Raw genomic sequence first — 22,317 nt, forward strand, 5'->3', positions numbered from 1 at the left:
TTATATTTTATTTCTTTTTTGTTCGAATAAAATTTGAAATAACATATTTTTCGTTAAAATTAATAGGTAAATTAGTAGAATTTGACTATAATGTAAAAATTGTAACAAATTTATTTAAATTTGTGGTCTTGTTTAATAAAATTAAGAATTGATGGTGAACTTTTATATAACTTGTAGGATTAAAAATTAAAAATTTTGTCATACTTATACATTTACCTTAGTCTCGTGCATTTTAATATTTCAAAATTTCGGCCTCTCTCTATTGGGAAGGCAAACTTATTTTTCCTTAATAGCAAAGCAACTCATATGTATTTGACCTGACCAAATACCATGCGAAATTTGTGAAATTACTCTCCACGTGGTAGACTTGACATTTAAATACAATATATTTAATGAAAATCTTATTATGTCATCCATGAACGGGTTGCTTTCGTAACAGGGATTATATATGAAACAAAAAGTTGTGTTCAAGATATAAATCTTATTTTGATATATCAAACATCAAAATTATTATGTGATGCTCCATCAATTTTGAAGACATTCCCTTTCCAAATAATAATAATAATAATAATAATAATAATAATAATAATAATTTGAATACATTATTATCATAGCGAAAATAGGTGCATGTATTTTCATAACCTATTTTCAAATAGTAGGTTATGATTTCAATCTTCCACCCTACATGTTTTACTAGAAAAAACTTTGAGTACATTATTTTAGCGTATAAATTTTGGAGCAAATATTTTAGTCTATAATCCTAAAAAAAACGTCATATTAATTAGAGGTATATGTCAATTACCGTCGAGTTATTCCTCCTTATTCATTAGGTAAATAATTAGTATATATTTCAATAGCAAACGAACAAAATTAAGTATATCTAAAAATCCAATTCAGAATTAAACTATTTGAGAACAGGGGCTAAAGTGAAATAATACAAAATTTTCAAAGGAAGAAAGAAATACCTAAATCCACTCACGGTGGCGCTTGAAGACTCGCAGTTGCAGTTCACTCTCTCCCGCCAAACCCCGCTCCATCGCATGCTTTCCAAGTTCTGCAATTCCCTTCTTCTGTTTCTCACTTTTCGCCGCCATAGAATCCACAGAATGCTATAATCTCGGTTCTAAACCTAAGATACCACAACCAAATCCGTTTTCATTGTGCCTGATTTGAGAACCAAGCCAAGCTCGATTTCAGGCTGTTTACCTTTACTTCGCATCGACGAACCTAGACGGCGATCAATCGCTATATTTTTTAATATTTGTTCCATTGCATCAATGGCGGAGCGGGATCGAGAACTTGTTTCTGCCATTGACGAACTCGACGATGGATCATTCCTCTCGCTTTGCTTTGGTCCTTCAGTGTCCATCAGGACTTGGCTTCTCAATAACGCCGAGAGGTTCCAAATAAGGCCGTCGCTGTTATTCACTGTTTTCCTAGGGTTTACCAAGGATCCGTATCCATATGTTAGAATAGCTGCTCTCGATGGCCTAGTAGGTTTGGGGAACAATGTCTTCGAGGACGGCGGGATGATTGAAGGTTGCTATTACCGTGCTATTGAGCTTCTAAACGACATGGAGGATTGTGTTAGATCGGCTGCAGTACGCGTTGTAAGATACTCGTTTTGCAGATACTTCATCGTTTCTTTTCTTTTACAACACAAAAATGTGATGAAAGTAATTTCGATTTGGTAGTAAGTTGCTGTTCCTTGAGATTTACAGTCCATTATTTTATTTATACATAGGTGTTTGATGACTTGATGACGAATTCTAGTTAGTAGACTTAGTTGTTTCATTACTGTGATCAAGTTACTCGTATTTACAGAATATCAAGTTCCTTTATCAATAATAGCTCTCGACGACTGTTCCAGGTCATCACATGGGGTCTAATGCTTGCCGCGCATAGTCCAGAGAGGAAACGATATTTGTCTGATGAAATATTCATTAATGTAAGTTTTAATTCAATATGCTGTTGATTTATCTAGATTATTGAAATTCATTCATTGAAAAACTTATCATTCTCGGTTTAAGGTATCGTCCTTAACTAGAATTTCAGATATCATTCATATATATAATTAGATTGCTCCATCATTTTTTTCTTCTTAACTCAAGTTAGATTGATTGTCATCTGGAAAATCGTCTTCTGTCTGTCTATTGGCCTGTTTTATTCTTTTACTCTAATTTATCATTATTGCAACGCTAGATTTCTGGATGTTTGGTTGAGATTATCCATTCCATTTAAGCTTCTGTATTTCATTGATTTGACGAATTTGGTTTCTTATTAAGAAAGATTGGAAAAGAAAAGTATCTGAAGAATTCAGAGTTAACAAATTGGTTTTCATTTTTTTACAATATTCACGTAACTCTTACCTTTCATATTGGAAAAAATGTTTGGATACCATTACTGTGATGTGAAGATTGGGCTAACTTACCTGGAACTAGTCCTTGGTAGTCTCAGGATAACATTTCTTCTTGTCTCTAGTGGTGGATTAGTTTTGCCTTAGGTGTTCAACTTCCTTGGTTGTAAGCCACTTTAGATGCGCTTTGATTTTCCCTCTCTCTCAGTTCTCATGTTTAGTGTTTAAAGCTTTCCACTTTGAATAGTGTTTGCATGTGGACAGGTCACACTTAGGAGAACGTTAAGGAAGTGATCATCATTTTCCCATGCCAACTGAACTTTAGGAAGTGCTTTCCTTGCATTGTGTCTTAAAGTGAGTGCTTCGATTATTGATCTTGTACAATGCACCTCTTCTGGTACTTATATATCGGTAATTGCAGCTTTGTTCCATGACAAGAGATATGAGCATGAAGGTCAGGGTTAATGCGTTTGATGCAATAAAAAAATTGGAAATTGTCTCCGAGGATATTCTTTTACAAAGTGTGTCCAAGAAAGTCTTGGGTATCTTCAAGGGAAAAAAGCCTCTTGTTCAATGCTCTACCGAACAATTGGAAATGTTGGCGTTGGATGTTGCGGGAGCTTTTGTGCATGGCGTGGAAGATGAATTCTATCAGGTAACTAATATTAACGTATATGTTTAATTGAAATATACTCCAATTTTTCAATATCATGGATTAGAAAATTTTCTGCTCTTCACCATCCTTGTAATAAGTCATCTCTCCTTGACGCATTTTTCATTTCCAATTTTAAGCGAGTAGTTTCTTCATGTTTTATGCCATGTGGTCTTTGTTGACCATTGTTGCAGCTTGCTTGTTTAAGCACCATACCAATACCATAACAGGTCGGAGTACCCTCCTTCAAATGTATTATCTTATTAAATTGAAGCCTTACATGTTTTTAAGTGGACAATCACTGCCTTAACCTAGAGGTAAAAAAAGACAATTTAAGAAATGAATAGAAACTTTACAGATTGAAGTTTTGTCTACTAAATCACTTTTTTTTGTACGAGTGAATAATATATACTCTTCATTGTGTGAACATGTTTACAAATAAAGGTGATTATGGTATTGACACTCTTTCTTAATCTCAAGGTGCGAAAGTCTGCCTGTGATGCTTTGTATAATTTACCCATCCTATCAACTAAATTTGCTGGGGAGGCCTTAAACTTATTGATGGACGTCCTGAATGATGATTCAGTTTCTGTTCGCTTGCAAGCTTTGGAAACATTACATCACATGGCAATGTCCAAGTGTTTGAAATTGCAAGAAGCGCATATGCACATGGTACAATTAATCCTTATTCTATGTTTTGAAGTATTTCAATTACTCGGAATAGGTGTTCAATGATAGCAGTCTAAGGTTCTGATTATATGTTGATAAAATTTTTGTATCTTTAGTAGTTTACTATTTAAAGTTTGAACTGTACTATATCATACTATGCTGTTCACTGTACATTAAGTCATCTAGAGGCCCAATATTAGCATCTCTATATTTGAGATAGGATTTTAAAGATAAATATCTATAATTTGACTCATATTATTCTTATATCAACACTTGGTTCACTTTGCAGTTTCTCGGTGCTTTAAGTGACAGTAATGGTCATGTAAGATCTGCTTTAAGGAAACTTCTTAAATTAGTGAAGCTTCCAGATTTGGAGACATTTCAATTGTCATTTAATGGTCTTCTCAAAAGTTTAGAATCATACGCGCAGGTATTATCCTCCCCCGACCCTTTCCTTGTATTCTTTCTTCGTTTATGTTATTGTGTATAATGTCTAGAGATTCTTTTTACTTATTGAATACCATTTTTGGAGGATGATATATATATTCCTATATGCATCCTTTGGGAAAAACGCTAATTAGATTAATTCATTCATTAACCATTTGTCCATGAAAAAGTGTATAGAGATTCTTACCATTGAATCAGGCTTGATCAGCTCCTTTCTCCATTTAGCCTTTACAATCACCAATCATAAATAAAATCTTCTCCCTGAGATTCTCAATAATCTGAATGGAAGAAATAAGGACGATGGATTAATTCATAGGAACCAATCATGTACAAAAAAATGGTTAAAATTTATCAGGAATTTAATAATAATAGAGTACAAACTGAGGTAGAATTCTCGGCCCATCTTTTAGCAGAAACTGCAGCGTTTTTCAAGTGAGAACAATCCATGGAATCAAAATTCAGAAAGTAGGACGAATTTTCTGTTGCTTCTGATACCCATAGATGATTTATCTGGTCCTTGGGTCTCTTTATAAGATTACAAAAGCCTGCCTGAAGAAAAATTTGAACTAAAAGTAAACTAAAAGTAACAAAACGATTATAGATAATGCACTTTGGATTTGACAGAAGAAGCAACAGAATGTACATACCGTGGAACCGACAAGATTGCAGTTCATTGGCACAAATGACTCGTCGCCCACATATGGCGAGCAGAAGCTAATAGCAAGCAGTGAATTAGATAATCCTGAATGTGACTCAAATATAGAACCATCTGCCACAAATATCCACTGTTTCTTCTGATGGGCAGTTGTAAAAACCTCTCCCACGTGTATAACCATTGCAACAACATCAAATTCACTACATGGTGAAAGGACATATAAGTTATGCCACACAAAATATTGTCCATTAGAGAATCATATGCAAGATTTACCTAGATAAAGGGACTTCCCCCAAATTTGATATCGAAACCGATTTTCGTGGCCTATAGAAGGGCCTGCAGCAGAACAAGCATGAGTTTTCACCTCGATTTTACCAAAACAAGAGACATGAAAAGACATACTCGAAGTATTCCATAGCCTGAGGCGATAAAGACTGCCATTTGGTATTTGATCCTTTTGCTTGCAAGTAAAGAATATCTGCATCGCAATTTATTGGTACAAGTCCTGCAATGGCGTATGCCTGACCCTCAACCAGCTCAAGTTGCTATTACATTGTTTAAAGTAAATTAAGTTAGACGTATGTTACTACCCATTTGGGTAACATTTAGATAAGTGCATGAAGAAAAATAAGTGGGTGGGGTACGGCAAGTTCTCAAATGGAAAAGTTGGACGTGAAAATGGATAGTATAAGGATCAAATAATTGGATTCACCTGCTTCTCTGTTGGATTCCAGATCGTAATCAAGCCCTCTTTCCTGTGGCTTTTTCTTTTGTTGTTTTTGCTTATAAGTCCAACCACTCTCACCCTCATAAAAGGGGTGACATCTCTCCCATTTAACCCAGCATCTGATAATGCTTTCTCAATTGATTTTTCCATGTCAGACTGTTGGATTGCCTAAAATTAAAAATCTCATTTAGTAATTTGACTTAAACTGTTTCTTCCGCATATATAACATAAAATAAGAATAACCTCCATTTTTGCTTGGTAGGTGGCAAAAGAAGTCAGTTGCTCAGGACTCATCTCTGCCATCAAAACTTCAGGTTCAGCGGCTGTCTCAAGGATCTTAAAGATTTTTGCCCCTTCTTCACTGTCGTTCTCATTGTAGATACTACTCTTTATCCCTCTCTGAAATTCAGAAACAATACCATCAATGACAGCCGTGCGCCTGCATCCAACATCATTCAACCATAATACAAGTTATTTAAACCTCCCAATTTGTATTCCATCTTTAACATATAGCAAACAAACTAAGCTAATATGTGGTAGAGTAGAGCATTTTATTTCTGTCTATGTTAAACAAAGAATTAGTAAAGAGCACAAATTTGGGATCCACCTCTGGTCATATAATTGTCTGGTCTTCATCTCCATCTTCTCGTTTCTTACTATGGACGCTCCATCACCTAACCTGTAATAATCATGGCAAAGTTTAGTTACAACATAATAACATTGAAGCATTTCAAGCAAAATAGTCATCACAATCATATTGAATTACCTATCCTTGTAAAGAACAGGGTATTTTCGTGATACACCAACCAAAGTCCAAGGAACTGGACCCCCACTGCTCTTGATGCACTTAAAGGATAAGGGGACACCACCATTTTTGCCTATATAAAAAATTGAGCATGAACAAAACAGTATTCTATAGGTTCAAATTTTCTAAAATTGACAATTGACACTATTAACAAAATTTCTATCGCACTCACAAAATCCCAGTCTATCGGCCCAATGAGCTCTAAAAGTTCCATTAATGTGCAACGATAAATAAACGGTCGATGAAATCTGTAGTCAATGATGAAAGGTTCAAAAAATATAAACCAGCAAGGCTAAACCATGAATAGACAAGGTTAAATTACATATTCATCTGTGTATTTTGTCACTTGCATCACTTTGGTTCTCATGCTTCAAAATTGTTTCATTTTGGCACCTGTAAATTGATAATATCTCACAATACAAGGACTTGTTTATGAAATATTATCAAAGCACAGAAACTAAAATGAAACAATTCAAAGTTAGAACAAAAGTAAGACATGTTGAAGGTAGGAACTAAATATGTGATTTAACCAAATAAATGAAAACAACCTCAAGCGGTGAAACAGGCCCAACCCAACCACACAATCTTGCTCCCCATATCTTCAAAAGAAAGGCACAACAGTAAGCCGGCAGCATTTCTGAGCGAATAAGAGATCAGATATTGATAGATAAATTACCCGGAGTTTTTGTCCGACAAAAAGTTTTCCCGTAACAAGCTGCTTTGACAGCGGTCCGTCCAAAAGAGCATCAATAGAATACCTACCACGCCCCAATATCAATGCATATTGCCAAAAAACTAGGTAGTGAGAGATCAGTGAGGTCAATTTCATACCACCCATCAGTCAGTTCAATTTTTGCCCCTTCACCATGATCAGACCCACTCATCATAGACGAACAAGCTTGAGCCCTTGATTTGTAATTTAAGCGAATAGCTGAAACACATAAAACTAACATCATAGATGGCGGTGTATCTCCTTCCAGTATTCTCTTTATTGCAGAACGGTGGCCCTGATTCACTTCTCTTTCATACCTTTCAGACACAAAGTAATTTATCTAACACTTCTTATAAGCATGGGGTACTTCTATTATATTCATGTAATAAACGTAATGTCTCACCTATATTTCAATTCCTCAAGAACATTGGAAACTGTCAAAAACTTTCCGTTTGATTTAACTGGATTTTGTCTCTCATAGCAGGCCAGTTTCCAAACAATCCATTTGTAGTGATTTGGGACCCACCTAAACAGCGAGGAGCACCAAAAGTTAAAACCATAACCAAAATAAGAAATCAAGAAGACTAAATATGGAGCAAAACTGATCATATATCCCCCATAAGGGTAGGTATGTGACAAGGACTATAACAGGAATATAAAAAGCAGAAAATTTACAATTCAGAAGCATGTTGCAGAGAAGCTCCAGAATCAGCCAACATGTGACGAAAAGCTTCTACTCCAATATAATTTGTACCAGAGTTGTCAAGAACTTTATATTTCCCTGCATTTTCTGCATTGATCCTTCGGACGTCCTCAGAAAAGTAATCCAACTATTTGGCCATGGTGAAAAATATTGTCTCAGCATCACATCAATATTTCCACAAAATTATTAGAGCGTGCTGGTTATGTACTTACATTGTCTTGGTTTGATGGAGGTCTTCCAAAATACTCTTTGATGTACATCCTTGAAGCTTGATATGGATACCGAGTGGAAACCGTTCTTTTGCAACAAAAGTTATTAGATGATGAAGTAGATAAACCTGGTTTAAATAATATAATCAATTTCACAAAAATGCTAAAGCTAACGTAAAAGATGAGAATAAAGAAGGTAAACTCACTTGTGGTAACAAGTGGCACATTCTTATTCAATGGGGTGGAAAACTTGGAATTTCGAGGCCTTTTGAATGGAGATACAGAATTTGTGCCCCAAAGCTTCCTCTTCTCTTTGTTATTTGCTCTATCATTTCTAATTCTTGTGTCAACAACATTCGATATGTCATTTAATGGCCCACCAAATGACCGCCCGCCTAAATGGATCCCTGATTTAATTCCATTTCCAGTAGCATTCTCTACTAGAGTACTTGGCTCACTATGCTGGCTGCCTAAATTTTCTGGCAAACAAGATATCTTATCGTCAAACCCACAGGAACTTTCATGTTCAACTGCATCAAATTTCTTTATCAAATTACTCCCTAATATATTTTTTGACTGGAATGAAGATTGAACAACACTAGAAGATGATCGTAAGGGGGAAAAGCTTTTGGATGTGTGTTTAGTAGTTGGCTCTTCCTTGTTGAAGGAAGGAGTGTGAAAAGTATATTTCCCATTTGATGGCATTGCATTTCTTATATTCTCCTTACGAACTGTAAAAGTTGGACAATCCATGTCCCCTTCGTCCAAGAAGCTTCCCAACTCTGGGTCACCAAGAAGGCTTCTTGCACGTTGCAGTGCATCACTTGAAACAGATAAGGATCTTCCACCAGCTGTATGAAACTTTATTGGAGGAGGCTTGGGAGCCTTATTAGGAAATTCGATTTGTCTGAATGACGGGCTAGCGTGGTTCTCCAATGAAATTCTTGAGAAGCCAGTATTAGAGACCAATGGAGAGATAGGAACTGATTCATCACCCATCTCCTCCATACCACACACTCCTTTCGATTCCAAAAATGGTCCTTTCATATCATATGGGCTGATAGCTTGTCCTAGGCTTTGAAAATTGGAACAACTATCATCTTCTTCCAGACCCAATAATGTCTTGGCTCTTAGAAGACCTTCAGAAGATACATTGACCGATTTCCCAGAGCCTGTCTGAAAAAGAGAATTGGAGAACTTGCCACCATTCTGCAGTGGTCCTGCATGAACTGAAATAGTGGAGAAAAACACATGAATTCGCTCTAAAGTGAAAAAAAGGCAATGATAAAGTAAAGTGCATCTGTAGGTGAGTAGCAGAGATGAACTGGATGAAAGATGAATCGAAATTACGAGCTACATAAAAATTGGAATCAGTAACTGTGCAGAATAATATCGAGAACTTAGGCATATTTCAAAATTGTGCGCAGCGCAGCGGAAAACAAGCCAAATTAGGAACCTGTAGTTAAATGAATTAATGGAATTAAGAGTGAAGAAATACCTAAATCGGGAGCATTCTCATCGCCAAGCAGAGATAACGCCTTCTCGATTGAAGACTGTTTAACCGGAACCGATTTTCCCAATCCAGTTCGAAACATCGGAGCACCTCGAGCTGAATCCTCGGGCTTTTCCAGAAGCCTAGAGCAGAGCAAGAGGTCGGCCATGGATGGGAGACGGTGAATGGAGCTGCTGCTACTTCGAGATAACGAATCATTTTGTTCGCATTCGGATTTGACTTCGAGACGCTCATCGGAAACTTCCCACCGGAAGTGGTTCCCGGCGTCGGAAAAAATCTGCCACGACGACATGCCCCGTCGCTCCCTAGGACTTCAGGACGCAGCGGAGTCTGCCTCGCTTCCACTTTCCATGAAAATGTTTCCGAATAAAGGGCGGGAAAAAATGCAGCCGAGGAGGGAAGATGGCCAAAATCGCTGAAGTCTTCACTTCACCAAAAAATATATATTATTAATAATAATAATGAAATAACCGTTTTGGGCTTATAACAACCAGGCCCATGAGGAACTCGGATCAGAGAGCAGATGCAAACTTGGGCTTCGAGCCCAATAAATATGGAGAGATACCATCGTAATATTTTCAGAAATTACCATGCGTATGTATCTATATATGATATGACCCATTTAATTTGTGGTAAATATTTTCAGTCTTTTTTTTTTTGAGAAATTCAACCAAAATGTTAGTGTATCTTAGCATCTATCATATGGTTGTTTTTATGATAAATCGAGTAAGACAAATATATTCTTAACATCGTTATATAAGTCAATATAAACATAGTTCAATAGATAAGATATTCATTACCGTCTTAAAAGTCAATGATTTGATCCTCATATTACACTAGTCCAACTCAAACAAACTTTAACATTATAATCTTAATTTCCTTCAAAAAACATATTGCATAATAAATAAAATGAAAATATATTTATATTTACTCACTTGAGCATAGTTTAACTAGTTAGACTTCTTTGAAGTCATAAGTTTAAATCTTTCACTTCTTCCATTATTGATTAACTAAAAAATATTTATACAATTCAACTCATTAAAATATATATAATCCATCGAAATGTTAGAAATTCAAATTCCTTGACCTGACCTAAAATAATACATATTACGTCCTGTAAACAAAATATATGCAGACAACGGAAATATCTTTGATTTGAAGCAAGCATTTTTTTTAGACATAATTCACTCAAAAGGAGCAACCAGATGATCAGCCAGTATTAGTCCAGTAATTATAAAAAAGACAGATTAATAGGTGTACGTGGACCCTGGCTGTCTCGTTCCATATTGGAGATATTATTGTTGAAGTTCTTTAGACTGACAGTGCCACCTAACGTTGGAAATGATGGCCATTTTTTTAGTATATGTTCAATCAATGGGATCGCTACCAAACTGTTAGGAAAGTGTTTGTTTCATTGAATTGATCGTGTCGGGTGTGGACTGTGGGAGAGGAAGTGGCTGCATTCACAATTTTCGACCAAACTTTCAAATTAGACAACACGTCGTATAATTATTATGTAGAGGAAAAAAAAAAAGCTAAAAACTCTTGTCCATGTGCGGTCAATTTTATTTCGGGGTAAATTGTACAGTATAAAAACAGTGGATTTAATTGGGAGTTAATGAAGTAATGGAGGTGGCAAGAGATTTTAGTTTATGCTCAATCTAAGTTGAAATTGATTCCATCTAAAGATTTTCAACTCATCGTCTTAGGGAAAAGAAACTAATTATGTAGATAAAGCTTATGATTTTAACGAAATAAGTCAGTAAAAAAAATGAGAGAACAAAAATATTATATAGCTTAGGCTAAAGGAAGAGTGGGATAAAAGAAATGCAACAGAGTCGTGTCGAGGTCTCAGGGAGAACAATAATCTTGAATAATATGATAGGGTGCTTATGTGATTCATCTTATGTCAATATTTACCGTGATGTCTTACACAATATTGTTCCATGACACTTAAAAAATCATTCATACGAAAAAATAAAAAAGCGCACACTTATGGCACATCATATTTTCATATTTATTTTAAATATATAAGCTATTTAAATGATTTTGTTGAAGCAATTTCAATTATTAAAGGTTAAAATGAACCTTTGTAAAATGATAAAGGTATATGTTGGTGGCGATTTCTCACCAACTATGTGTACACTGAATCAATATAATAGATCACTTAACAAAAACTTTGGACTTTTCTGAAGGTCGAGCCAAACAATCCATGTTCGGTCGCAAGTCATATTACATGCCGAACTGACCTACACATCTTACATCGGCCGTCTAACTGAATAATCGAGCTAACCTTGAAGAGTGCCTACATGCGCAAACCTCTAACGGAATCTCAAACAACATGCCTCAATTTTCGGTTGTCGAAGAGTCGTTCAAGCCCAATCTGAAGCTCACTCTTGTAAATATAGATTTCTGCCTCATTTTTCAGGTAGACGAAACTATACTCTATCGACCATAGATCGGACAAACACTGACATGAGGTTGGAGCTCTAATTATATTTTATAGGTCCTTTGCTTGCTGTTCAGCTAGTCAACTCATCTATCCGAACTCCACTCATTCGTCGTAACCAAAAGTAAAATTTTGGGTAGATAGGGATCTCATAAAAACTTCTTTCGACGAATGGGCCAGACCAAAACATTTATCGAGAACAATAACTCTTGATCATATGTTTTTTTAAACTAAACAGTATAATTGAAATATATCATAAATTTCATGGACATAAATGAAACATGTAATCTTTGTCACATGTATTACTATTTTACAAATCACCGCCACGTTATATTTTTCATTTACTTTAGTGAAAAAATGTTGAAAGAACAATAGTTTTGAAACAAGTTTAAAGGTGTAAAAATAAAATTTTTGAAAGTTTAGAATTGATGGGCATTTTGTGTAATACACAGCAAGAGAGAGACTATAATTATCATTTACTTCCAATTTTCAATAATTGAAAAAGTCATTCCCTTTTGAGTTTTACATACGGCAGCGGCGTAGATTGAGTTTCTATACCACGGGCAGTACATGTAGCGCAAGAAGGGTATCACGACATCGTAGTCGGCACTAGCAATGCCGTATTCAGCAAAAATTGGGATTGGTCAAAGATTATTCCAACCAATCACATACTCCACATTAGCATGTCATACACCAATCAATGCTACTGTAGCAGTCAAATATTGAACAGTGATTCTGATTTGTAATAACGTCGATTATAAATTTATATAAGTTAAAATACATTTTGATCCCTAAATTTGAAGATAGGTTTCTATTCAGTTCCTTAAATTTTAAAAGGGTGAGAGTTTAATCTCCGATCTTCAGAAAAAAGTTCTCAAAGGTTGTTAGTATACTAACGGAATGACGTGGCAATAATAAGTTGGATATTTTATAAAATTTAAAATATTTTTAATTGTGTGTAATTTTTTATTAATTTTCATCATCTACTTCTCTTCCCTTCGTCTCCATTTCGTTTCCCTTCCCTCTATCTTTCTCTCTCTATCTGCGAAAATATCTCTCCATGACTTCTCGCTGTTGAAGATCGGAGAAACTTTTGGGCTATTCTCAAAGTGGTAGCCCTTGTTCTTATTGAAACAATTTTTTTTCTTTCTTTTTTATTTGCAAATTTGGCTTTCTAGTTCACCACATGGATCTCTTAATTTCCTACTAATATTTGTTCCCTCTCCCTCTCTCCCTGTGTCACCATGTAAGGAGAAGATAGGGGAAGGAAAAGGAATGGGAGGAAGAAGGGTAAGGGAGAGAAAGACGGAAGGAAGAGAGAGAGTGGACGAAAATGAATAAAAAAATTACACATAATTAAAAATAATATAAAATATCCAAGTTACTATTGTAACGAGAATTTTGACTTTTTAGAACTATTTTCTAAAAGTTGAGGACCAAACTGTCATTTTTTGAACTTTAAAAACAAAATAGAAATTTATTATCAAATTCAATGATTAAATAGTGTATTTTATCCTTAAATTTTTTATAAATTGAGAGCTGTCTCTTCTTTTATGAAAAGTATTGGGCTCTTTTAACACTCTACACTAAAGAATAATTTTGTCATTACTTTGAAAATGATGGTGAAATGAAACTAAATATATATATATATTTTTAAATTTTATCCTCCACAAAATTAGAGAACGGTCAAGTTTGGACCTAAATAATACTTAATTTTGTTATTTCAAAGTCCAAGAGCGAACAAATTTTGAGCAGTTTCTGGTGCTGAATTGTGCATCTTCGTCTCATACCCCCCACGTTTTTTACGTCTTTCCCGATTCATGCTATAAAAATGGCTGCCGTTTCCCTTGCTTCTCGCTCTACCTCTTGTGTACCGGAAACGTAACATTGACTGAAGTGAGGAAGAATCCTCTGAAGCTCAGGAGGGATAGCGCCGTAGACGGCGGCTGTGTCCTCGACGAACCGCCGAATCGGCGATTCTTCGGCCGCGGCGCTATCCATCCTGAGTTTCATCGGTTCTTATTGCTCTCGCCTGCAACAGAGCTAGGTTACAGAAACAGAGCAATGGCTTTTGATACAGTGAACGGTTATTCGACGACGGAATAAGAAGTGAGTATTTTACGATTATGTTGTCTCTGAAGTTGAATCTCGTACAATTACATTAGATAAATCGTTTTGAGTATAATTTCGAGCAGCGATTTGGCGAGAGAGAGGGAGAATGGGGAGCGATTCCCGGATTCGCGCGAGTTAGGATTTTGTCGCTTTCTTGCTTTTGAGTGGGTAAAATGTCGAGGGAAAATCTTCGCAGGCGTTTGAAAAGAAATTAAAAAAAGAAAAAAAATCTTCGCAGCGTATCTTAGAAATTTTGGAACCTTCTGATATTTTCTTCGCAGATAGCAGAAAATCACATGACCTTTGATTCTTCTTTCAAGTCTCTTTCTCAACGGGGCCATATGATTATCAATCGTCGACGGCAAAATATAAACGCCATTTTAGGCGCACCAACTTTTGAATGGGGAAAAAAAAAATAACGCAGTGGATAATAAATAAAATAGAGATAGAAAATTTGTTATTTGTGAAGTGTTCTCTGCACTGTTCTTTCAAATCGTTGTTTATATAAAGGCCACGCAACCTAGTAAAAATGGTAAAAATCAAAAGGAGGTTAAAGAAGCACGTATAAGCTTTTTAACGATTCTCGTGCAAGTTATATGCGTCACCAAAAGGAGGGTAGGCCAAGCAGCTATTCCGAATGACCTTCTTCTCTTGAGAGGAGCCAATTTGTAGAATATTACCAGGGGCTCGATTTAACCCAGAGAGAGTTAATTTTTATGGAGCCTGAATTGGTTCGATTGGCTTTAGATCATGATCAGGAGGAAAATAGAGAGAGATAGAGATCGAGAATACGAAAAAGAATCAACATAGCCGCGATTAGGGTTTTGCAGAAGCTTAAATTAAATTCAAGGTCCGAATTCCATGGCGACTCGGAGCCGGAGGTCGGGGACGAGCAACCGGACTCCGGCAATGAGACATGGAAATAGTCGCTGCAGCCACGGAGGAAGCGACCAACCATCGCCGGCGAAAACCACCTGCCCTAAAAATCAAAGTCTCCGTGCCGGAAAACAGAGCAATGGAGACGCAGGTATTTATTTATTTTCAGGACAGGTTACTGAAAAACAGAAACTCACAATCAACTTAAATTGCATTTATAAAAATCGCATTATACTTGTATCACCAATATACACGAACTTGAATCATTATGAATAAAAGAATAATTGGAATACAAACTGACAAAAACAAAAGAATATATCTCTCTTCTACTATAACAAATAAAATAATAATACCCATTTATTCTTCTCATCTGGGTGGTAATCTATATAATTCTATGTCGATATTTAGGTCTATTCATTTGCTGGTTGATTTTTTGCGCCATCATCTCCATCACCGGAAGTGGAAGCTGCCTTAATCTCCTCCAGTTGCTGGAGAATTTGCTGAACATCTGGCCGAGCCGCCGGCGAGGGATCCACACAATGCAGGGCAAGTTTCAAAGTGTTCAGAAGTTCATCACCAATATTTGGCGTATCTTTCATAAGCTCCAAATCAAATACTTCATTGGTCCACTCCTCCTTAACTATTGAGGCCACCCACTGAGGTAAATCCATCCCATCCATGGCTTCTCCAGGAGATTTTCCAGTCAAAAGTTCCAATATTATGACTCCAAGGCTGTAAACATCTGTCTTTGTTGTGGTTTTCTTGGTTTTTGTTAGCTCAGGTGCATTATAGCCCTGTGTTCCTGCAGTGGCAATCACATTAGTAGCTGCAGCTGAAGTCATGAGCCTAGGAAGCCCAAAATCTGCAATTCGAGCATTAGTTTGATCATCCAGCAGAATGTTGCTGGATGTGAGGTTCCCATGGATTAGATTCTCCTCTGTGTGGAGGTAGCCCAACCCACTCGTAATTCCGATTGCTATCTTCATCCTTGTCGGCCAATCGACTGTTGTTTCCGGTCCACGAGCTGTATACAGTAACACAAGTAAGTACAAAAGAAGTTGAGTATGGCTTAGCTAGATTAGTAACCTTATTTATGAGTTGTAAGTCGAGTCTGTGCCCTTTGTTTGAACTGCAACATTTTAAAAAATCATGAATAGTAAACTTTTAGAGCACATTGTTGAGTTTGCTTACCATGAAGGAAGGAAGAGAGGCTTCCTCTAGGCATGTAATCAAAGACAAGGAGCTTCTCTCCTTTGGGGCCCAAGTAGTAGGCTCTAAGAGCAAGGAGATTCGAGTGACGAATTTTTCCGAGTCCTGCAACTTCGGTTTCAAATTCCTTCTGCCCTTTTGTTGTCTTCTCCCTCAGTCTTTTCACTGCAACTTCATTACCATCTTCTAATGTTGCTTTGTATGCTGTTCCATATGTGCTCTTTCCCATGATCTCCATTACCATCTTCTAATGTTGCTTTGTATGCTGTTCCATATGTGCTCTTTCCCATGATCTCCGCAGTTGCACACAGAAGATCATCAGCTGTGAAAACAAATGGCCCGTCGAAATGGACTAGTTTTCCACCAGCTTCGCCCGTTGCGACATCGGTGCTGCCTGGTGCTGCCTTTTCGATGCTCCTTGCAGCAGCTTGCTTGGGTGTTGTTTTACCATTTGTCTTCGCAGCTCTTTTTGTCAACAGACAACACAGCAAAATTGCACAAAGAAGAAGAAGAAGCACCAACAGAGCTCCTGCTGCTATCAGAATTATGTCCTTTACACTAAGTCTGCGGTGGCGATGCGGTTTCATGACATCTATTGATGGAGATGTAAGATTATTCTGTGGAGAGGGAGCTGGTGGACATGGGGATGAAGTACTAAAACCACACAGTTGGAGGTTCCCTACAAAAGAGCTCGCATTGAACTTATTTGACAGGAGAATGGGAACAGGGCCAGAGAGATTGTTGTAAGAGACATTGAAGGACGTCAGATTCAACAAACGGGCGAGTGAAACTGGAATTGCTCCTGTCAAATTATTTTCCGAGAAATCAAGTTGGCTGATAGCAGAAATGTTCCCAAAACTTGCAGGAATTTCGCCACTAAAACGATTTTTCCCAAGCCTCACCACTGAGAGATTCCGTAACCTGTCAATATCTCCTGAAATCTGGCTATCAAGGCGATTATTCTCGACATTCAATAATTCAAGAGAGGAGAGATTGAAGAAGCTTGAAGGGAAGCTGCCATTAATGGCGTTGTTGGATAAATCCAAAAGGCGAAGCCTTTTCAGCCTGCCTATTTCACCTGGTATAGCCCCAGAGATTCTGTTTTCACTAATGGAAATCTCTTGAAGCCATTCCATTTTTCCCAGAGAAGCTGGAACCCGTCCAGTTATAATATTATGATCAAGTGTCAAAACCCCAAGTGGGCAAGTTCTGTTCCCAGAACCACCCCAAGAATCTGGGACAGTACCAGAAATATTATTGTGCTGGAGAGCCAGAATTATAAGAGAAAACGACTGCGTAAAACTACTTGGAATAGATCCAGACAATGAATTGTAACTCAAATTTACCCTGATCAATTTGGTAGAATTTGCAAGAGCAGAGGGGATTTCTCCGGTGAGCAAATTGTTGCTCAAATCAAGAGTTTGAAGAAGAGGAAGGTTACCAATTGAAGGAGGAATAGACCCTGAAAATTTGTTGTTGAAAAGGTAAACTCCTCTGAGATTTGGAAGGTACCCAAGAGACGGAGGGACGGCGCCGGAGATTACGTTATCGTGGAGGCTGAGCTTCCTGAGTTCCCGGAGCTGCCCTATCTCCTCGGAAAGCCGGCCGGCGAGGGCCTTCCATGGAAGCTGTATGGCAATGACCTGCCCCTTCACACACTTGATTCCTACCCACCGCCCGGAACAAGCTCCATTACTGCCATTCCAGCTACGTAGAACTCCTTTTAGATCGATAAGTTGGCTCTTTAAAGCTTGAAGAGCTTGATAATCTCCTTGCGTAACAGCAACTCCGTCCCACATCTGGCCGGAGACTGGTTGAAGAGAAAAGGCCAAGATATGAGTAAAAATGAGAGCAATGAGCCAGTAAGAACAGTTCCTCCATTGTTGGTTCTTCCATTTCCTGTTCTTACTGGGTAATTTAGAGCAGCACCAAACAGCCGTTTGCTGTTCAAAAAGCTGCATCAACTGAAGTGGGCGTGCCTGAAATTCACTCAGGGAGTGGTGGGTTTTTCCCATGAACAGAAAGGAACTTCAGATTGAGTGGGGAAAGAGAATGGAAACAGAAAGGCGAGCTGGATTCTCCTATTTTCTTGTTCTCTCTCTGTGGGGTTATTTTCTAGGGTTTCCGAAAGTTGGGAAGATAAGTTTTATAGAAGAAGGAAAATGAAGAAAATAACGGAAAAATAATTAGATGAGATGAAGCATGTGAGGATCTGAAATGTTATTATAATTTAGAGTGGGAAAGAGAAGAGAAGAGAAGAGGGCGGATGAGGGATTTACAATGGGGTCAGAGTCTTCATTCTTTTATGTTAACGGCTACATTTTTGTTGGGTTATTCAGGCTACGTGACATATTTTTTTTCCCTTTGCTTCTGTAACGCCTTGTCGCTCCTCCAACGGCTATATTTGATCAGGGTCAGCATAGTAGGTGGATTATGTATTATCGAAACTATGAAACAAACGTACGTCCTGCCCTGCCCTGCCACTTGGGCTCCAGAATTTCCGCCTTTAAATATTATTTATTAAAAAAAAAACCAGGGAAAGGCCTTGCAAACAGGGGTTATCGAATTGAATTGAAACGTTAAACTAAACCAGTTAGATCTGTTTAATTTGGTTATTTGGCCGTTTATAAATTCTTCAACTGTTTCAGGACTTTTTTTAATTTGTTTATTCAGATTCCATGTAAAGAAAAATACAATAAAATCTAAAGCAAAATATCAGTTTGTTTAAAGGTCTAACCTAACAAATAAAATGCAAATACTCATACCAAAAGAAATTCATTAAAAAGCTTCACATGTTAAATAATAGTTATTGTGTAGATTTATCTCTATATATATGAAAAACACTAATAGAAATAGTAATTGATACTTTCTATTTGTATATATAAGTTTTTTCGTATAAAAATACTATTTTGAAAGGTAATTCCAAACCCATCTCGAGATATTGGATCCAAGAATCTCCAATTGTAAATGAATGTCTATCGAACTGTTCAACAGACGTGATCTTCGCGGCAACAAAGAAAGAATTTTGCTCCCAAATCCTCTTCACGTAGCAACAAGAAATGACGGGCCAAATCACGCAACACCTCTGGTAAAAGAAGGCATGGATTTCAAAATGAACGTTATAAAGTTGAAGCATTCAACAATCTAGATGAGAATAATCCGAATTGACCAGTTTAATATGAAGAAACTCAATGACCATCGAAGCTCAAAACCATCCATCAATCATCCCTAAAGCTCGCTCACAGTTCAATACAAAATGGCAATGTACACATGAACAGGAACGATAGTTTATCCAGTAGGCTCAAAACAATAAAGTTTTCTTCACAAATCCACAAACAAAACTCAGTTTCAAAGTGCATAAACATTGTAGTACAGTCGGCTCGTGGATCAATCTTGTATAAATCCACAGACCAAATTCAAAGGGCATAGATTTCAGTATCTATGATCCATTCCTTCATACAATCCAATCTCAAATTATCAGAATTGGAGCTATATAAACTCAAACCTATTAAACCAACCATATCCCTAGGGTGTATGTGTAACATAAAAAATAGGTTTTGAAAATAAGAATAAGGTTTCTATTGTCTTAATAGATTAGCAAAATTGATAAATTGGTGGAATCCATTGACCAAAAAACTGTAATCCAAACACCTCTCAAAAGATCTAATCTAGCTGCCAAATTGGGAGATGACCTATTATTTATTTGCGCATTATGAACAAAGATACATCCCAATTACAGAAGGTAAGAATCATAACTTGCCTACACAACACATAGGGTGCAAAGATGTGGGTTCTAAGCAAAAGATCGATACCGAAGGAATAGCATGACAATTGGATCAAAATTTCTTCTTCTCAAGAAACACAGATCTATAAATCAAACAAGCACTAATCTACAGGTATGGAAGATAAATTCAAGAAATTGTAGAACAGAGCAAATAGGAGAATAAAATCCCACAATTTGTTATAACAAAATTCAAATTACAAAATGTAACAAGATCCATTATAAAAGAAAAGAGGAAAATTTTTGAATTCATAGACATCGTTTGAAGTATCATATTCTATCTTACGGTAAAGAACGGATCGTTAAACTGAAATTTTGCACAGAGAAAGAAGAAAAAAAAAATAACTGCAACTTATTTGGTCTACGCCAATTTTCAAGATTTAATGCCTTTACTGATACCGGGACCGAAGGCGCTTCCATCCCCTCGACTACTCAAATCACGTGCGAGCAGTCACAGGCACGCCGACAGCGGCGGCGTTGGAAGCCGCGCTGCTGAAGAATGAGAGGAATCCGGTGGATACAGTTTCTTGTTCGTCAAGGAAGAGATCTTCAGGAACCCTAAACGCGCCGTGGGCACATACCAGAGCCACGCCAACCATGAGAGCCGAGACGAGGACCGATCCAACGCTGGTGAGGAAAACGACGAAGACGCTGAGACAAACCAAGAGGATTAGGGTTTCGCTGTCCTTGAATGTACGGCCAAAGAGAACCAGCGGCTGATCCGACGGACGGAAGAGGTAGAGGAAGAGCCAGGACGACAAAAGGCCGGCAAGAAGGATTAGAGAAAACGGATGAGAAACGAGCGAAAATCCGAGGATGAGAGCAATCACCGCGAGATAATTGACGCGAAAATAGGTGTAATTCTTGCGGATTCGCAGAGTCGCTTCGGATAATGACTCGGGCTTCGAAAACGCCGTCCGATCCGCGACTTCAGCCCATGGCCTACGCTGGGAGAGACCGTGCCGGAGCGACTCCGATAGGTGGTTTATGAAGACGCGGAAGGCCGGAGTGGTGACAGGGCCTTGAGATTGGACAGAACCGCCCGAGGCGGCGGCGACGGTGGCGGTGGATTGAGGATTGGAGATGGGAAGTATGGCCGGAGATGAAGACATTGTCGGTGGATCTTGAGGCTATGGAAATCGGAGGTGAGAGAGAGAGATTTGTGAAGGAAGAATGGTGCGTCTCGTGTAATTGAGTCAAAAGGGGGAATGAATATTAAGAAGGAAAGGGGCGAGAAGAAAACTGACGATGCAGAGACCTCTTCTCCTACCGATGAATATTCGAGAGAAACGCGGATGGACGGAAGCTCTATTCTCTGTTCCTGATCCTGACCGTCCATACAATTTGATTTGATGGCTCAACCAACGGTCAGACTCATCTTTTTATTTTCACTACATTCTCGTTTTCTTCCTTATTTTTAATTAATGGAAAATAATTTGACTAAACAAAATAAAAATAAAAAAATTATCAAAATTTACCTTAAATTCCCAATTGCATCTTAAATCTTTTTTAAAATAAATTGTATTTTAAATTTAAAAAATTGTTGTACTGAAAAAATTTTAAAAATTAACTTTAAATATCACATTAAACTTGACATTGCATTCGTCTCCGACTCTAGAAGGTGTTTAATTTCTTTTGATATTTTATCTATTTTTATTTTATTTCTTCCATGGCAAAAGAGCATATATTTTAAAATGCTACAATTTTTTATATTTTATTTCTTTTTTGTTCGAATAAAATTTGAAATAACATATTTTTCGTTAAAATTAATAGGTAAATTAGTAGAATTTGACTATAATGTAAAAATTGTAACAAATTTATTTAAATTTGTGGTCTTGTTTAATAAAATTAAGAATTGATGGTGAACTTTTATATAACTTGTAGGATTAAAAATTAAAAATTTTGTCATACTTATACATTTACCTTAGTCTCGTGCATTTTAATATTTCAAAATTTCGGCCTCTCTCTATTGGGAAGGCAAACTTATTTTTCCTTAATAGCAAAGCAACTCATATGTATTTGACCTGACCAAATACCATGCGAAATTTGTGAAATTACTCTCCACGTGGTAGACTTGACATTTAAATACAATATATTTAATGAAAATCTTATTATGTCATCCATGAACGGGTTGCTTTCGTAACAGGGATTATATATGAAACAAAAAGTTGTGTTCAAGATATAAATCTTATTTTGATATATCAAACATCAAAATTATTATGTGATGCTCCATCAATTTTGAAGACATTCCCTTTCCAAATAATAATAATAATAATAATAATAATAATAATAATAATAATAATTTGAATACATTATTATCATAGCGAAAATAGGTGCATGTATTTTCATAACCTATTTTCAAATAGTAGGTTATGATTTCAATCTTCCACCCTACATGTTTTACTAGAAAAAACTTTGAGTACATTATTTTAGCGTATAAAT

At 36.9% G+C, this 22,317-nt stretch overlaps 5 protein-coding genes and 1 long non-coding RNA gene across 10 annotated transcripts; 3 read left to right on the top strand and 3 right to left on the bottom strand.

The window, feature by feature from the left end:
* Window positions 1-909: 909 nt before the first annotated feature.
* LOC148211589 (protein SIEL-like) lies at window positions 910-2,918 on the top strand. 2 transcript variants are annotated; one of them, XM_088123581.1, is made up of 4 exons: window positions 910-1,610; window positions 1,871-1,948; window positions 2,604-2,710; window positions 2,778-2,918. In XM_088123581.1, exons 1-3 carry the CDS (start codon window positions 1,278-1,280, stop codon window positions 2,640-2,642), a joined length of 450 nt encoding a protein of 149 aa, XP_087979707.1. In that variant the 5' UTR covers window positions 910-1,277; the 3' UTR covers window positions 2,643-2,710; window positions 2,778-2,918. The 2 variants fall into 2 exon arrangements, with proteins under 2 accessions (XP_087979707.1, XP_087979708.1); XM_088123582.1 differs by having other exon boundaries at window positions 915-1,610; window positions 2,621-2,710.
* LOC148211590 (protein SIEL-like) lies at window positions 2,787-4,328 on the top strand. The gene is made up of 4 exons (XM_088124453.1): window positions 2,787-3,011; window positions 3,489-3,680; window positions 3,967-4,107; window positions 4,323-4,328. The coding sequence occupies exons 1-4, from the start codon at window positions 2,787-2,789 to the stop codon at window positions 4,326-4,328; spliced, it is 564 nt and encodes a 187-aa protein (XP_087980579.1).
* LOC148211591 (protein BREAST CANCER SUSCEPTIBILITY 2 homolog B-like) lies at window positions 4,270-9,858 on the bottom strand. Of its 2 annotated transcripts, XM_088123568.1 has the most exons (18): window positions 9,434-9,858; window positions 8,142-9,164; window positions 7,939-8,063; window positions 7,699-7,853; window positions 7,427-7,549; window positions 7,143-7,340; window positions 6,988-7,069; window positions 6,860-6,910; window positions 6,484-6,559; window positions 6,273-6,384; window positions 6,114-6,185; window positions 5,750-5,945; window positions 5,492-5,674; window positions 5,182-5,324; window positions 5,053-5,115; window positions 4,772-4,979; window positions 4,506-4,673; window positions 4,270-4,402 (listed from the first exon to the last, which is right to left on the bottom strand). In XM_088123568.1, the coding sequence occupies exons 1-18, from the start codon at window positions 9,738-9,740 to the stop codon at window positions 4,346-4,348; spliced, it is 3,342 nt and encodes a 1,113-aa protein (XP_087979694.1). In that variant the 5' UTR covers window positions 9,741-9,858; the 3' UTR covers window positions 4,270-4,345. The 2 variants fall into 2 exon arrangements, with proteins under 2 accessions (XP_087979694.1, XP_087979695.1); XM_088123569.1 differs by lacking the exon at window positions 4,270-4,402 and having other exon boundaries at window positions 4,512-4,669.
* Window positions 9,859-13,603: 3,745 nt separating this feature from the next.
* On the top strand, window positions 13,604-18,457 carry LOC111025725 (uncharacterized). Of its 3 annotated transcripts, none has more exons than XR_015790677.1 (5): window positions 13,604-14,006; window positions 14,093-15,036; window positions 15,294-15,546; window positions 15,662-15,927; window positions 16,396-18,457. It is a non-coding gene; the product is annotated as an uncharacterized LOC111025725 (long non-coding RNA). The 3 variants fall into 3 exon arrangements; XR_015790678.1 differs by having other exon boundaries at window positions 13,611-14,006; window positions 14,291-15,036; XR_015790676.1 differs by lacking the exon at window positions 13,604-14,006 and having other exon boundaries at window positions 14,015-15,036.
* LOC111025724 (probably inactive leucine-rich repeat receptor-like protein kinase IMK2) lies at window positions 15,135-18,109 on the bottom strand. The gene is made up of 3 exons (XM_088123583.1): window positions 16,371-18,109; window positions 16,077-16,309; window positions 15,135-15,909 (listed from the first exon to the last, which is right to left on the bottom strand). The coding sequence occupies exons 1-3, from the start codon at window positions 18,107-18,109 to the stop codon at window positions 15,296-15,298; spliced, it is 2,586 nt and encodes an 861-aa protein (XP_087979709.1). The 3' UTR covers window positions 15,135-15,295.
* Window positions 18,458-20,030: 1,573 nt separating the features above from the next.
* Window positions 20,031-21,161, bottom strand: LOC111025780 (PRA1 family protein B4). The gene has a single exon (XM_022303671.2). It carries the CDS (start codon window positions 20,985-20,987, stop codon window positions 20,313-20,315), a length of 675 nt encoding a protein of 224 aa, XP_022159363.1. The 5' UTR covers window positions 20,988-21,161; the 3' UTR covers window positions 20,031-20,312.
* Between the last annotated feature and the right edge of the window lie 1,156 nt (window positions 21,162-22,317).

The sequence above is a fragment of the Momordica charantia genome (assembly GCF_013281855.1).
Source record: "Momordica charantia cultivar OHB3-1 chromosome 5 unlocalized genomic scaffold, Mcharantia_2.0 BLBB01000005.1, whole genome shotgun sequence".
Classification (NCBI taxonomy): domain Eukaryota; kingdom Viridiplantae; phylum Streptophyta; class Magnoliopsida; order Cucurbitales; family Cucurbitaceae; genus Momordica; species Momordica charantia.